Here is a 17,324-nt window from a genome sequence, read left to right as displayed (position 1 = left end):
AAATGATACGTCTTCTGTTGGTCAAGGTTAGGTATCTTTATTCAATTAATATAACGCCCACGGTGGCCGCGCGGCTTAAGCGTTGGACTATCACGCCGTGGGTCCCAGGTTCGATTCCTGGGACTGGCAAGTACACATATTCTTTTTCAATTTGTGTGAGAGTCAGGGTATGGACCTAATAGGTTGAGCAAGTGGCTGACATCCATTTCTCGTAAAAAACAAAAATCTGTTAATACAAACCTCTACTCTGTGGAGGCCCATAATATGATCTTATTAGGATCGGACATGGTCGAAAAAAAATTCAATTGATTGCTGCAGGGATGTAGGTACTTACCTAATATAGACCGGATAAGGTAACTGATTGGAGAAAGAGGTATAATTTACCGCCACGAGAATTCCAGACTTCATATGACAAAAAGACTTTACAAATATTTAAATGGGATGCCATGGCACATCTATCATAATTATACTGACCTGGTATAGGTCTGCAAACAAAGGAGGGGAGGTTCGGGTGCGGACACCCCCAGAAATGGAAAAATATACATTATTCAAGTATATTGAATATTACTTCTACTTCGGCAGGGCCTCATGACCGAGGATCGTGACCTGGATGTTTTGTCTCTCAAACAGCCTTCTCAACGAGTTAGCCTCACACTCCTTGGCGTTCTACGACACGCAAGGCCTGTGGCCACTGGAAGTCTCGCTGCACTCATAAATTGGTGCAACTGTGGTGACATTACAGATCTTAATAAATACGACCGCGCATTCGACAACCACTAAAGTTGTTAATACGACAGATTACAATAACTCGTAGGTGAACACCCTTAGTGCAGGTAATTTGTTTGCCAGAAGCGGATTGTCTTGATATGAAGAATGTACATGGAAAAGTACCCTATTTTGCGGATGAAGTGATGAGAATAAAAATGTGGAAGTCAGTGGCACCTGCTAGATTTTCTTAACTCGTCACATTAAAAATCAATATAAAAATATTATGGATTTTTTCAAAATTGACCCCCCTCCAAACTATTTTTTTGTGTGGGCGCCTGGCTGGGTACCGCCAGATTATCATCCTTTCCGCAGTCTACAAAACCATGTATTCATGTGACATGATGGTTTAGTGATTAGTACAAAAGATCAGGTAAAGTCCAAAGGGAAATTGATTTACTCTTCAGCTCAAAACTGAGAGAATTCCATCGCTAAGGAATGGAAATTTAAAAGCAAGCTAGGAAGAAATCCAAATAATAAATACCTACAATTTAGCTTGGCTTAAATTGCACTATTTATGACATAACCTAATATTATAAAGGTATACGGGTAGGTATGTTGAATTAATGCACTGTAATTTATTAATATTATGTACTTATAGGTACCAACTTGATATTAAACTGAATGGTTGTGGTAACTGGTGACGTAGGGGTGGTAGAGGAAAACAAGAGTATAATCAAAAGTTCCGATTTCGTTATCATAATACGGAAATACCATTTTTATTAAGAAGTCCTTCCAATAGATGGCATTAATTTACTATTATTACGTCAGGTAGAGCAAAATGAATTTAAAATCTTAGGCTTCACGAATTATAGTGTTATAGTTAGATAGTTAATACCTACAAACTATTTAATTATATCTATATTTAAATAAGTTTCATAATAATACCATTCATTGCAATGATCGTGTGGTTTTTTTGTTTTTAATTTAGTTGAACTTTCTTCCTTTCCACTGTTGTTAGCTTACGTTAGTTGCGTGCAGGAATGAGAGCTTTACCGTCGCTGTGGGTCCTGGCATCCGCAGTAATTATATCTCTTCGGGCCGGTGTGAAGATTCGTTGCCGGCAAATATAATTTGACGTGAGAGAACACACTACATTTCACGAAGTTATTCCGCTGGTGGTACAAAGATACGGTCTCATTTAGGTACTATATTGGACTATTATTAATTCGTTATTAGTACATATATTTTTTCAAATAACTTGAGAAAAATTTTGTCATATTTTCGTGTATTCCTAAAGATTAGCAAGGAGATAAATGAGTGAGGTAGGTAATATTTAAGCGAAATTATTGTGCATTGACTGCCCTGTTAGGTGGTGTTGCCAATTAACATTTTTTTGGCAGATTTTAATTCCGTACTCTATTAGAAATGTCTAAGCCAGGGCAATATCCTGGTCAATGAAAAACCATATCATTTGAATGGCGTCTAGCCCGCGAAAAATGCATCTAGCTTACGTTGCCAATAATAACATTCATATGTCCAACATGTTATACCATAATACTCCCTTAAAACCCTTTATAGGTCATAAGCGAAAAACGGATAGTTTTGAGACCGGCAACATTAAGGTCTATATTTCTATAATTTTACAAGTTATAAACACCCTTATGGGTTTTAATCATTCTCAGATAATGCACAGAGGTCTTGAATCTGACCAATCGCCCTGAAGTTTGCACATATTGAGTATATTACGAAAAATGTGTCCCGGTCAGTTATCTGACCGGTGTCCATTTAGCGACATGATAGCTGCCAGTTTTTCAACAACAGTGTTTTTAAGTTCTTGTTTTTTGAAAATTGTGACTTGTTTACTGAAAACAAAGTATGCACATTTATACTATACATACAAATATATAGTTTTTTGTATTTCACCTATAAATTGTATGTGTTATAGTAAAATAATATCAAATTATTGAGTGGCATGTCGAAAATCTAACCTCAAATTGTATAATTTGGATCCTTTTTGATTTACATAATATAAGCACTAAAAATAATTTCTAAACCACAATACATCTAATTTCATATAAAAATATAGTGAACTTTTACAATTACTAGTTAGTTTTTGTGGATAATTAGTCGCTATCGAGTTATTTGATGATATGTGTCATTCTTTGAAAAAATGTTTTCCATAAAAATCGCGGGTAAAAATAATTGTTTTTGTTTTCATTCAAACTGTAATATTTTTTGAAATACATATCTCAGAATGAAATAAAATAGTTATGGAATGTTATATGTATAAGTAGAAGCCTATATTGCCGAACAAAAATTTGTTTTTATTGTCTGAGGATGGAAAATGGGAGAAGCGGAGGTTTTAGTGCGAAAGACCTTGAAGACATGGGTAAAGACGCATTCATGAGATTATTTGAAGGAATTACAGAATACCAATGTATGTTGGATAATGAAAAAAAAACCTATTACACATCTTCACTTTAGAAACAAGTTGGCTGATCAGCTGATAGGATCTTTTACTTCACGAAAAAGGGTTAGTCGACCTCCATTTCCTGACGATATCAATTCAAATCATTATCCAGAAAAATGTACACTTTGTAGATGTGGTTATTGTAGCACTATGCTGAAAGTGATACGAAGCTCAGTAACAAATTGCAAAGTATCCCTTTGCATACCGTGTTTTATGCCGTATCAATTGTCTGAACAAAAGAAAAAGCCAACAAGGCCTTAGAAACGTCTATTATTTTGAGAAATTTCTATAAAATTGATAAAGTAATTATTATTGTTACAGAAATAAATGAAATTATAATTTTTTCCTAAAAAAAATTATTAAAAAATTTTTTTGTGAACAAATATTTTTTTTACCTAAATGGACACCGGTCAGAAAACTGACCGCTGGGAAATCGATAATTACGAAAAAACTATATACATTTCAAAAAAAAAAAAATTTTTTCTGTTCATCAAAATGAATATAGAATACATAAAAAAAATAATTAAGCACATATCTTTAAAAAAAAAAGTTGTCCTATAAAGGGTTAATAAATCCTTGAATGTTCACGTAGGTACTTACACTTTTTGAAAATTAATTTATTATGGTAAGCACAGCTTTTATTTTTATTTGACAATCTTATAACCACCAATATAGTAAAAACTACGGTTTATGTCTAATAGATTTAATATTTTTTGTCGAGTTTGTGAACATTCTTTATTTGATTTTGGAAAAAATTGTGTTTTTTTGTAGTAGCTTATTGTCTTCGCATATATTTTTATCTTTCACGTTTTTATGAATCACATGAACCCGCCTAAGAGTTAAGACACACGACGTGCCACGTTAACGCGGATACTAGGATGGTTCGGGATGCCAGATGTAGGTACATTGCATTGTCAAATACTGACCCAGCACCAGCGTCAATACGGCGCGAATACGGACACGTGCAACGTCGCGTGTCTTAGCCCTTAGTGCTTGGCCAAAGTGAATGCGCTGGCAGCGGTGCGTGAAACTCAAACGTATAACCGTGTGTGAGATGCCCAAAAAAGAAACTGTCTACGAATATTTCACACACGGTGCTGCCGCCCGCTCGATCACTGTGTTCTAGTACATACACGTAAGTACACAAATTTCCCGGTAATTGGTAATAAATTTGTCGGTGCTGGAAGGTGAACATAAGCACTGTTAGAGTTGGGTTTCGGGATTTTCCATCCCGAATCTCAAGAATTGAAATTTTTAACATTTCGGGAAATCGCGGATCTCGAGAATCTTTTCTCGGGATTCGGGATTTCTTTATTATCAAATATTAATTGAAAAAACGATTTTCTATATGAAAAAAGTGGATAGAAAACACAAAACGTTCAAAGACTGATCGGGGCATTTAACACATTTAAGCCAACGTCGACTCAAAATGAGCGCAATTTTTGCAATATCAGGAAATTTTGTGTCAAAAGCGTTCGCGATTGTCAGACGCAGCGATTGGCAGTCTGTTTTTTGAAATTCTATTTTGATAAGTAATGTTTTGAATTATGTTTGTTTTCCTACTTCTATTTTGTTTGTCTTCTTACATAAATTAAAAAAAATCATATTTTTTTTGAATTTGTCTGTTTTTACCGATTTTAGGATTTTTACAGGTTTTTTTTTAAATTTCCCGATTTCTCGAGAATTCTTTTCTGGAAATCCCTCTCGAGATTGAGATTTCCTCGGGAAATACCCAACTCTAAGCACTAAACTTTTCTCTAGCACTTTTTCTCACATAAACTAACTACTGGACTGGGAAAATCATCATGTCAATATTAGGTTAATTTTTTATGGAGGCTTCGCTATCTGCAATAGGCTGAAAAATGTTTGAAAGCATAACAAGGCTGATTTGTAGAGGTTGACTAGGGTTGAGGGAAAACGTAGTGGTAGACCACGGCCACGGTATCTAGCTAGATGGAGTTGAGAATGATCATCGTAGAGGACTGGAGGAGTTTACTTTCCAGTAGTTGGCAACACTGACTCAGGTGTACCGTGTTAGCGCTTATCATTCAAAAATATCAGGTTACTTCGAAATATTTACGCCGTACATCATTGCGCGAATGGCCAAACTCGCCGAGACGCGCGATTCAATTGAGAAATTTTGATAAACGATACACGATATCGTACCCGGTCGCAATATTCGTACATAAATCAATGCCCTGTGACAATCCTAAATTATGCAAATGTCTTTTTCTAGATGCCCGTAACAGATTTTAAAAAAGCAATTCAAAAAATGTGTAAAAAAATGTTGTGAACATTAATTTTACAAGATAAGTGTTGTGGTACATATTTAATAAACAAAATAATGCCATGAGAAAACAAGTCGGCAGTGTTTAGCCCGGTGGTCTAGCGACTGGTTTTCCGTTTTAGATTTGAGATATTATCACCTTGAAAAAAAATGTAATAGGTTACATTTGATTGAAACATCGTAAATTGATTTAGTGTTCTTAGTAATATTGTAAAATATAATAATTACGATTGAATTAGCAATATTAATAGGACATTAAAATATTATGTTCAGTCTATTCTTATACTAAACTTATTGTAAATTTAATATAATTACGTATTTTATTATCTTGGTGGCCTCAAAAAATGCATTTGCGTACTTAAATTTTATACTCCGTCTTCTTGTGTTATTATAAAATCAAGGAAATTATAATTGTCCCGGTGTGTATAAGACAGATTGATCAAGATATAACAATAGGTTTTAATTTTTGAATTTAGAATTTTGAATAATTTTAGTTTCCCTTTGGCCCAGTGCATCTGTTCTATACACAAGGCGGCTATCGAGGTTAGTTTATCATATTTATATATTGAGGCGGTTAATTGTTACAGTAAGTTAACCGTTTAATTAAACAGTCAAAAAGTGCTGTTTTAACAGCTCCTCTCTATGCTGTATTAACGTTTAGAACGACAATTATTATAATACCTCAATAGATAAATATGATAAACTACCGTCGATAGCCATCGATTAACGCCTTGTGTATAGATCCTTTATTTCTCCTCCTCATTATTTTAATTAATGCAATGTTTTCCCACCCTTGACAGTTAATACCATTAAAGTTCACCACATATTACTTATAAAATCACTAATAACTCATACAAAATAATTTGTAGGTATAGAGTTTTGTAATACATATCTACGTACAACTTACCCCACGGTGAAATGCTCCACGAACAACGTAATCCCAATGCTGTAATGAAGAATAAAATACTAATAGCAAAATATAATGATAAAGAAATTAATAGGTATAATTTTTAGATATTCATCATATATAATAATAATTACCTAAACAAACAAAACACACTTGAAATATTTTTATACGTACGTGATAAATATATTAATTTATAATCTATCATGAATTACCATTAAGCCAACGACGAAATTCGTGAAAAGATTAAAATATAAGTAAAATCTTTTAAAATTTTTAGTCACAATTTACAATATTGTCATTTATCATGAGATTGGTACGGTAACGCAATGTTACATTACATAATGATCATATCAGATGAACGGTTAAAAAAATCATAATTTGCCGTTAGGTTATGTTAAAATTAAATATACTTATAGGTTTAACTAAATAGTTTGCTTCAGTATCAAAATGGTTAAAAAAATAACGAACACGTTAAGGTAATCACTAATCATAATATCGATGAGGTATAAACACTTAGCGAAAATACCTACGATAATTTTTCAATAAATAGGCGTACAGGCTTCTTTGGATTCCGCGTACAAGGGTCTTAAGACATTGTAGGTGTTTCGAGAGAAAATAAATTGCTAATAGTTTTATTACGTCGGCCGCGAGATGTTCTTCCCTGACCTCTCTCAGCATCTTCACACGCAGCTCCGAACATTACGGTCATCATACCATCAACAGCAACGCCTTCTAGCGGCAAATTACAGGGCGGCGAGCGTTTGGCTTTTTTTCTTTAAGTTATTTAACTTCTCGTATCTCCACGACCCCTCCCGCTCGCCCCGCCACTGCGTGCCGGTGCAGCGCTGATACTGATAACCTGTGAAGACTCTTGTCATAATATTTTCAATACCCTGCTGTCTTTATGGTATTACTTCTTTTGCACTAGATACCCGTCAACCCTTTGAACGATGCAGACACGATTTTTCAATACTTAATACATGTTACATTGGCTTATACTTTCTACATAATTAATTAACATAACAGCTTCAGAGACGTATAATCTTTTAAAAAAAATCATTGAGTTCGAAACCACATACAGGCGCGCACACAGGACACCTCCCCCTCGTGTGCATGCCTACTCACATCTATCGCATTCCGGGTGATAGCTTTACCAATTAGTTTCAAAATTTTGGTTAGGTAGAATGGTGTCAAATTATTGTGGCATTGCAGGTGATTTATTTGGTGTTTGGTAGATATCGTTAGTTTCAAATTATAGTGATTTCGTCGTGGTTGAAATGTCAGAAAAATCTGTCCTTCCTCTACCTATCTGTCTTGATTAAAAATAAGCTAATTGAGTATCTACACTGGAATTATATCACACCATTGATCTGAAAAAAAAATAACTGTCGCAAACGGCCCTGTTCAAAGACATCTGAGACTAATTCTATTGATAACAGATGAATAAATACAGATTATTCTGGTTAAAAATGATATTTATCTACATATATTGTAATAAGGGCGCAATTTGCGAATTAGCTTTAATGTACTTACAGCATTTGCAGGTGTCCTTACGTAGGTAGGTACTATTAATTACTTTGTGTCAATATGAGCAGTTTTTTTAGATATTGTTAAAGTAAAAATAAAGAAAGGATTTTGAAAAAAGGACAGTGGTGAGTTTATGAAAGGAAATAAATTCAAATATAGAACAAATGGCCACTATAAGAATTATCCTACATATTTATAAAAATATATTTTAGTATCTCATATAACTAGTAGTTTGAAATCATGTAAAATGTAGACTTTAGCGAAAGTCAAAAGCTTAAATAAATCTACCAAAAACAATTACAAGCAAATATAACATAACCTAACCTAAACCATTTTTTATTCGTTGAAAATTAATTTTACTGGTATGTTGGAGATTTGTGTGTCTTTTTATGGATGTAATAATATTACAATGAATAATATGTTGAATTCAACAAAGTAAGTAACTATTATTTAAAATATGGAGTTGTTTTATTGAGTAACATGATTATACAGTTGAAAAAGATCTATCGTACATAATATGGTATTATTTCCTAAGTATAAGTATCGCTCCTTTCCCAGAGATGAAAGAAATCTTTTTTTTTCTTCGCCGACATTATTAGAGAGAACATAGCCTAAGTGTGTTTATATCTCACCTTCGTTTTGCTATAATGATTATTTTTGTCGTTTTCGTTTAATTCAACCTGTACTCAGGAAAAAACCGCTCAAAATTATTCAGAGGTCGTCAACTTTAGGTAAGTAGTGAAGCGGATAGTGAATATTGTGGGAATAAATCAAATAATAGGTATATTTTTTTGAATGTTTAAAATGAATTTTACAATGTCGTGTAGCATTATATTCTGTCATGATTCTTCTTTAGAGTTTCATGGAATCTTTGTCTTTCAGTAATGGATATCATGTAGCATTCTTGATTTGATCGGTCGAGAGTGTTTGAATGTACTTCGTCTTTTTACTTCATTATTTAGGCTACACATTATGACCGGCCTATATACATACATTTCCTCCAATTTGTTTCACATGGGCAAATATCTGAAAACTATATCTCAGATGATTGAGAGTCAGTCTTCTACCCTTAGCTCTTCGTGGAGGTTATTCTGGGGATTCTGGGTACATGCCGCAACTAGCGGTGGCTTTTATTGAAGCGCAGAAAACTTTTGATAGGTATATCAGAATATTCCAAAAAACTTTATTTTCCGCAATCTGAGGTTTTCAACTCTAAAAAATCATTGAAACATAACTTTATTACTGTATTTTTAACTCCCAGTGGTGGCTTATAATATTACAGCCAGGTGTTTGCAAAGAGGCCTCCAAAACTGTAATAAAGTACGAATAATAATAATGTTGATTTGATTACACATATTAACTGGATGCGATTTAACTCTGTTAATTTTATAACATATGTAGCCTCAAAATCATTGAGTAAAAGGACGAACTTTAAAACACCGCAGCTCCCATAACCACATCGTTCATATCTCAAACACTATAAATAAAAACTAATGGTATACGATTTAAAAAATATATATGAATAGTTTTTAGAAACCAAGCGAAGGATAGTTCTTATATTTTATTTATTACATCGTTCACGTGGTGAAAAATTATGTCAAATGGTACTACAGGCGGTACAGCCTTATTTTGTACGGGATTTTAGGTACACAAACAATATAATTCAAGTGATGGCAGTACATAAATTATGTATGCATAATATGCTAATTTATTAAAAGGATATTGAAATTTAATTTAGGCATTTATACTACATATTATTCAAATTGAACGTTTTTTCGATAATTAGTAAATCAACACTACGTTATGGGTATTCTTTAACGCGAAAAAATAATTTTGTAATACAATATTAATACATTGTACTTTTTAAATAACAGTTGAGGGCCACTGAAGAAGGTGCCACACCGCAGACTATCACTACCTGTAATAACACCAATAACCTTTTATTAAAGTGACCATGATATATAATTTGACCCTACAATAATTCTTTTCTTCAACATTTTTTACACACTTAAATGAGTATTAAAAAATCACTTATTTTCTCTCATACGCGCTCTAATAACATCAGACATGCACACATATATGTTTATTGTTATTAATAATAATAATAATCTAAAATCTCACAGTTTTTATATGGGAATATCATTTATTCTTGTTTTATTATCATGGGTGATCATTTGTCATTATTTTTTTAATTCGTTATAATTGCTTTGCAACTTATTTAAAGATATAATAGTGAGCATGTTGCACATATGAATGATAATAAGTATATAATATATGTGTAGGTACATTAAATATGAATATAATGAACGATAATAAATGGATAGGTACTACTTAAATTGACCTATTTTTTGTATTGGTGTTCTAGAATTTACATCAATATTAAGTACAGGGCTTGAAATAGACCGGAGCGCCGTTCCGGTTCGTGAAATCGGTAACATTATCGCTCCGTCTCGTTTACAAAATAATTTGTCAGTCCGAGCTAGATAGGCCATATAACAAAAAATCTCACTTATTTTTATAAAATACACTTAATTTGATAACTGTAATTTTTTTATTATTAATTATTAAGCTACGAAGTCTCAATTGAGTCTTATTTAGCTTTACTTTTAAACATACACTGTTAATACATATTATTACAATAATTACCCATACAGTTATTACAATACAAATTGTCGATTGCTCCGGTTCGTAAACTTTTCCATTTCGAGCACTGATTAAATAGGTATATGAGTATGCAAGAAAGCATTAATATATATCGCGGTATGTGTATACCAATGTCCTATCTCATATATGTAAATATTATACATATAGGTACGTTTGATAATAAAAAAATAATTTGCTCGAAAATGGTCATCCTAATAGTTATATAATTTTTATAAAAATATGAACAAATCCACAATAAGAAATCAGTGATTGCTAAAATTAATGTCAATGTTCATTACCCAATACAAAAAGGTTTGATTGATTGAATCACGCAGATGCGACCACTTGTGGCTGTGACAGGTCACATGTGCATGTAGCCCCTTGCGGCTGTAGCACACGTGTTCCTCGATCGTAGGTAGTAAGTAAGCAAGTCACAACGTTACCATAAAAATGAATGACAATAATTGCAGTCCGCAGCTTGTGGTAACCAGTGGTAAATGTGGTTACTGGATGCGGCTAAATGTGGCTTTTGTACCTTACAGCTACTACGAGTCGATGTCATAATATAGAATAGCTGATTAAACTTCCAGCATCTCGGGTTCATAACCATAATCTAGTATTGTGCGAATATTTCCAGCTAATTTCATAGTTTTCTTAGTTCTGAATACTTTTATTTCTATCATTCTTTAACCCATACCATAAGCACCAATGACCCACAGATCAAATTTATTATATAAAATGCGAAACACATTGATCAAAATTTTCAAACCGCATTTCGTTTATGAAGGTCCGACTATAATAATACAAAGCGCGCTCAATGTCCTCAAATATTACTAATAATGAATGCGCGTTTTGTTGACGTGACAAAGTTTAATGCATATTAAGGTACAGACACAAATATTGAATATATTATAGTAATAGTTTATCCCATGTTTCTCCACACTCGAGAATTGTATCTTCTTATATTATGATACCACTCCAATTCAGAGAAAATGCCATGCAATACAATGCCATATCGTATAGTTCTGTTCTGTTAGTTATAAACATTTGTGGAAACATTATTTGAAAAAAAAAAAAAATTGGATACATCCACAGAAGAGATTAATAAGATATAAATTCAAAGCTAATCGCCATTGACTTAGTTTATAAACAGAAGTTTCATTGTGACTTAATGACGATCAGGCTTTAAAATGCTTGACAAAGCCTCCTGAACGTCCTTAAATATAACCAATATTTTAATGCGCGTGTAGGTTACGTGACAAAATAATTCATACATACGTAACTATCCAAATTAACACATTCTTTAACACGTGTTTAAGTTTAAGTATCACATATTTCTCCAAACTTAAACTTGAATTAAACTTTGTTACTATCACACCCAGAAAGTAACGCACTTCCCATTATCTATGTGTTCCCTGGATAGACCAGTGCCAGTAGGTACATACATTATACTGACTGTCAGTAAAATAGTTAAAATATTAAACGTAGGCTTTAAAGTCCAAAAAGAAAGATATTGTACTTGCAATAATATAATATAAGGTGCAGGGAATTATTTTCTTCGCCTACTCAAAACTTGGGCAAGTTTATGTTAGAACAAATAAGAGGGTGAATACTTACGTAGGTAATTAATTAATTTGACAAAACCTCGGCCATTGAATCACCTCGAGTTTGGGTGAAAGCCGCAACTGCCTGAGGATACAGTCCTTTATTATATTATTATCCGGTATTAACACGTCGTAATTATGCCCAAATGGTTCGACCGTCTTATTTATTCCATTACCAAAATATACCCATGAACTTATGGACATAGCTGTACAGATTTTTAAGGGGGTTTGACTTGAGTAACTACCACCGTTGTGCCTATCACAAATTAATAATATGGTATCAATCAGAACATAATATTAATCTTTTTCTTATAAAAATATTTAGAACACAACTATTCTTAACAAGGGAAAAACGAGGTAGATACAGTTCAGTATTAAGTATGCAGAAGACCCAAAGCACTGAAAGATTTGGAGGCCCCCTTTGCAATTTTTTTGCCTGTGCGATACATCGCTATTGAGTGGTTTAATGGTTTGATTGTTTTTTTACACTCGGATACTACACTCAAAAATATACACAGTTTTTTAAATTTCCATACTTTCTTGTGGGTGAGTGACCACCTCATCCGACCCTGTGGATTAATTTGTATTAAGGCTTTGTCAAGCTGGCGTTTTTATATTATTATATTGTGATGTGATAGAGATATTGATATACTACTGGATGAATCATATGCTTCTTAAAATGACGCCCGATTTTCAGCGACTCGGCCAGTGTTAAAACTTACTGTTTTAATATCAGCGGACTTAGCTCGATATAAGCTCACTTTATATTTATCTCGAAAACGACCTGGCAATAATTATGAGTAAGCCCGATCTAGCTCTTGCATCTTACTCTAACTAATAGTCAGCGCATGACGACTTGCTCTGTCCGCTCATGACATGACATGAATTTTTGGTAGCTTGCAAGCTTTGGGTTGCAGACACCCTTAGTGTGAGGCCTCAGTGCCAGCGTTCGGCGCAGCGTTGAGCGTTCTGCGCAACTCAAACGTATAACCGTATAAATGTATAACCAAAAAAAGACATTGTCTACGAAAATTTTCACACACGGTTATACGTTTGAGTTGCGCAAAACGCTCAACGCTGCGCCGAACGGTGCCACTCAGGACGTACACTTGGGGTCACTATTCCAAGAACGCAAATTTAGTTTTACAGCCAGGGCAATACGGGTGCAATTCGGGAATTTTGTGGTACATTTTTAAAATGACACTTGTATGGGAACTCCTCATCTAGTAGTATATCAATGAATAGAGATCGCCGAGCAGATGAAATGGCAATGGGATGAACATGTTGCTTGGCGATTGGATACTTGTTGGACAATAATGTCATCACTCATCATACAGTGGTATCTAAAGGGCATTATACGATCACAGGGACGCCCTTAAACCCGCTGGATAGCTGATGAAATCGTGAAGTCTAGTGAATGTACGTCGTAGCGAAGAACTAGGGACCGAAAAGATTGGAAGGAGCTATGGTCTAAAAAAAGGTGGAACCACCCCGGCTGATGATGATATTGATAATTAGGATTTTAATGAGTTATGGAAACGTTGCTAAAATAATACATCTGCATTTCATGACTTTTGCATTGGATAACGAGTCACGTAGATACATATGACACGTTATGATACCACATAGAAGACTAATTATGTTTCATTATTATTTTGTTTTAATAAACGTACAATGAAAAGCAAAAGCACTGGTTCTTCTGTCACGATATCAGACGTTACAAACAGAAAATCGTTAAATATATATTTTAGGCATTGCAATCATGATTCTGATTTGAACAGCCTTAGATACAAATAATAGTATCACCATATACCTACATCTTCCAACAATGAGAGGTAGTGATAAAACTTTATCGTTGGAAATATAGCAATGCAGAACCATACTTAGCAGCGTAAGTCTTTAATATACCAAATCGGCAACTTAGATTGCGTCACCTACAGCAGTGTTCCCCAACCTTTTTATACATGCGAACCGGTGAAAAAAGGAAAATTTTGTCGCGGACCACTAATACTGAAATAAAAATGGTTTTTACGTAATATTTTTAAAATCTTATATTGTGACAGATGTAAATAACTATAACTAACAAATATACATATAACAGTCTGATAAAATTAATATTTAACAAAAACAATGGGTTTTTTTCAACAAACTAATGCGAAACCTGCTGTTGCATCTTTGCTTTACATTAGTAAATTTATAGCTTTACAGCTTAAAGATGGATATTCGTCTTCCACTGATATCCAAAACTATGGAAATAATTTAATGTTCCTTGGGCGGCCCGGTACCATTTGATCCACGGATCGGTACCGGTCCACGAACCGGGGGTTGGGTACCACTGGACTACAGTATCCATACACAATAATACGTCATACAGCAAGAAATAAATCTACGGGGAAAAAAGGCAGTGGCCCAGAATGAAACCATTAAATTTAATAAAATACAGTCAAGACACGACTAACTCAGTCTAGCTAAACTACCAACTCTGGATGGTGTTTATTGCCAAAATAATCCAGATGGTTTTGCATGGCGCCCTAAGTCTAATTTGTTTTAGTTAATCATCTTGACAACTGTTTCACGCTATAAATTTATCCTCAAAACAATTAAATATTACTATATATATTAGTAAGTTATAATTGAATCAATCTGAGGATCAACAACCCAAAAATTGTAGTGTTAACGGTCAAACATTATAATGTTTTTGCGTATAATTACGTACTAACTAACATTGTGCAATTTCTATACGTATCAATAGGCATGTCTGCTCTCTATTGCCTACAAATTTATACTCCAGATCAACTTATAACATAAGATTCAGTAAAAATGTGGTATGTAATTTCTTTCCCTGAACAAAATATCTACTCGTTGTAGGTATAACTCAAATTGCATGCATGTTAATATTATTATATCTACTTGAATAATGTATTTCAATATTATAAAATTGCATAAATACCATTATACCTATAGACACAGCAACAAAAAATGGGAAGATAATTTAGTCGTAGAGTGGAAATTAATCCATTAAATTAGATGTTAGTATACGAACGTATACTGTATAGGTATACCTACATACATTTGATCACAAATTCGTCCAAACTAAATTAATTTTGTGTTCTCTGTTCCAATCGAATCTCACAGAAAATCTTATTTTGTATAGTTAGTGGATATTACTATAGCGTCAAAGAAATGGATGATTTATGTTTGGCCGCGGGGCATGGTCCGAGAGTGCTCACCTCGCTTTTGGGGGGCAAGTATCACCGGCGAAAGGCACGAGACGCCCCGACAGAGCCCCGCGAAGCGCCCCCGGGCTGGACATCATTCTTTTCACGCCTTCCCCTCTTAAGTATTTAGTCTTAAAAGATCATCTTGTCTAGTTTTATTTATATATACACATACCTCTCTGTGATGTTTCGCCGACAACATGATTTGTTTTGCGTCCGACCTTAGTTATAGGATTGATGAACTGATTCTGTATTTTGTGGTATAATTACTTCCATTATGCTGTATTTTTGATTTTAGTGTAACTTAAGAAAATAATATTATTAGTATATATCTCATTTATAAAAGACGCATACACATTATAATCATATGTATCGTTAGAAATAGTGAATGTGATAGAGTAAGACATTTGGATTGTCGTGTACATTACATATTATATAAAATTTCCTAAGTTATACGACGATTAAAAGCAACCTTGTATCTTAAAAGAAAATATTCGATCGAGACCTATTTCGAAAGACCGGAAAAATTTAAAATCTAACTTTAAAGCGGTTTTCACCTCGTAGCTCAGAACATAAAAAGAGAACTCATTGGGACGTTGCTAGGAAAATAATAATAAAAATCAGCCATGGAAAAATTAAGATTTAGCCTGACCTTATAAAAAATACTCGAGAAACTTAATCACCAATCTCGATTTAAAATTTTTAATTTTCATTGCAACCCGGTAAATAATTTTCAGAGCACAAGTGATATTATTAATTCATAATGTACCTACCTACCTAATCTATTAGTTTCACTTCAGATTTGTCTTTAATATCTTTGAATAATATGTTTATTGATTTTCTATTTTCTTTGTCAACAGAGATCCCATGGAACTGATGTTAATGGAGCAGCAGCTTCTAAGAGCTCCACTACGCCTTTACCCCGAGTGTCTGCAAGACGCCGAAAACAACAACATGGTAGCTGCCGCCCTCGCCGAGAAGGCGCGCCTTTGGAGACCTCTAGGCCTTTACGGAGCCGCCCCAGCGTGGCCGCCCTGGCTGCGCCCCCCGTCTCCGTCACCAGGTCCACCGCAGCACCCTCAAGAGCACTGGATTCATAAAATGCCGCCCTTCCCGGCGCCGAGGTATAGCCCGTACCCCCCGCCGCCGAGGAGATCGCCGCCTACCGGACCTTTGCACTGAAACGAGATTCCTGCTCTGGAATATCATGGATACTTCTGACAGATGCATTCCCAGTGATTTTAACTTTGCATCAAAGTGTTCGGTTGCATTAAACTAATTACAATGCAGTAACACAGATTTGTGGAGGACAAAAGCAGTGAAAAAATAAAGTTATTTGACGTTTCGTGGCTTTAGTAGACATATTATTGGGGTTAAAAGAGCTATATCTTACCGCGACGCCACGGAAACGCCCTCAGAAGGGTTGTTATCATGCACCTATAACCCGGAGATAATTAATAGACGGCTTGGCGACGTGGCCAATTTGGAGTTATATACATTATTTTTGTGCTGGCTACGTCGCCATAGCGTCCTGGCATGATATGCTACTAACTGACTTTGATAACTCGTCAGTCCAGTTCTATCTTACCATAACGTATGATGTATTAGTATTTAATAAGCCACAGTTACAAGATTTAATCCATGTAACATGTTCAATCTTCATATTGGTAAAAAATATGATAAATATGAAAAACAATGTTTTTTAAAATTTCTCAAATAATAAATGCTTTATTACGCTTTGGGTAATATTTTACACAGTGTGAGAAATGCGCATCCTTTTTTTAATTTTAAAAATAATTTGACTTAACTCTTCGAAGGCCGTCTTTAAAATTATCTGACAAATCGATTGAGTTATTTTCTTCAAAGAAACGTGCCGTTGTGCATAAGAAAAGCACGAATATGGATTAAAATAATATAACATTGACTATTGTACAGAGCTCGAAATGGAAAAGTTTACGAA

General features: G+C 34.1%; 1 protein-coding gene across 1 annotated transcript in view; it reads left to right on the top strand.

Annotated features, from left to right (window-relative positions):
- The window catches only part of LOC147066252 (T-box protein H15-like), a 155,060-nt gene extending 138,388 nt beyond the window's left edge, over window positions 1–16,672 (top strand). The window contains exon 6 of the mRNA XM_085955742.1: window positions 16,225–16,672. Within this exon, the coding sequence (XP_085811868.1) occupies window positions 16,225–16,546 (322 nt within the window). The 3' untranslated portion in view covers window positions 16,547–16,672. The remainder of the gene's footprint in view (window positions 1–16,224) is intronic.
- The last annotated feature ends 652 nt before the right edge of the window (window positions 16,673–17,324 follow it).

Source organism: Rhyacophila brunnea, unplaced genomic scaffold (genome assembly GCF_057557595.1).
Source record: "Rhyacophila brunnea isolate RB1 unplaced genomic scaffold, BYU_Rbru_1.0 scaffold_5, whole genome shotgun sequence".
Classification (NCBI taxonomy): Eukaryota; Metazoa; Arthropoda; class Insecta; order Trichoptera; family Rhyacophilidae; genus Rhyacophila; species Rhyacophila brunnea.
This window is presented reverse-complemented; position numbering and strand designations above follow the sequence as displayed.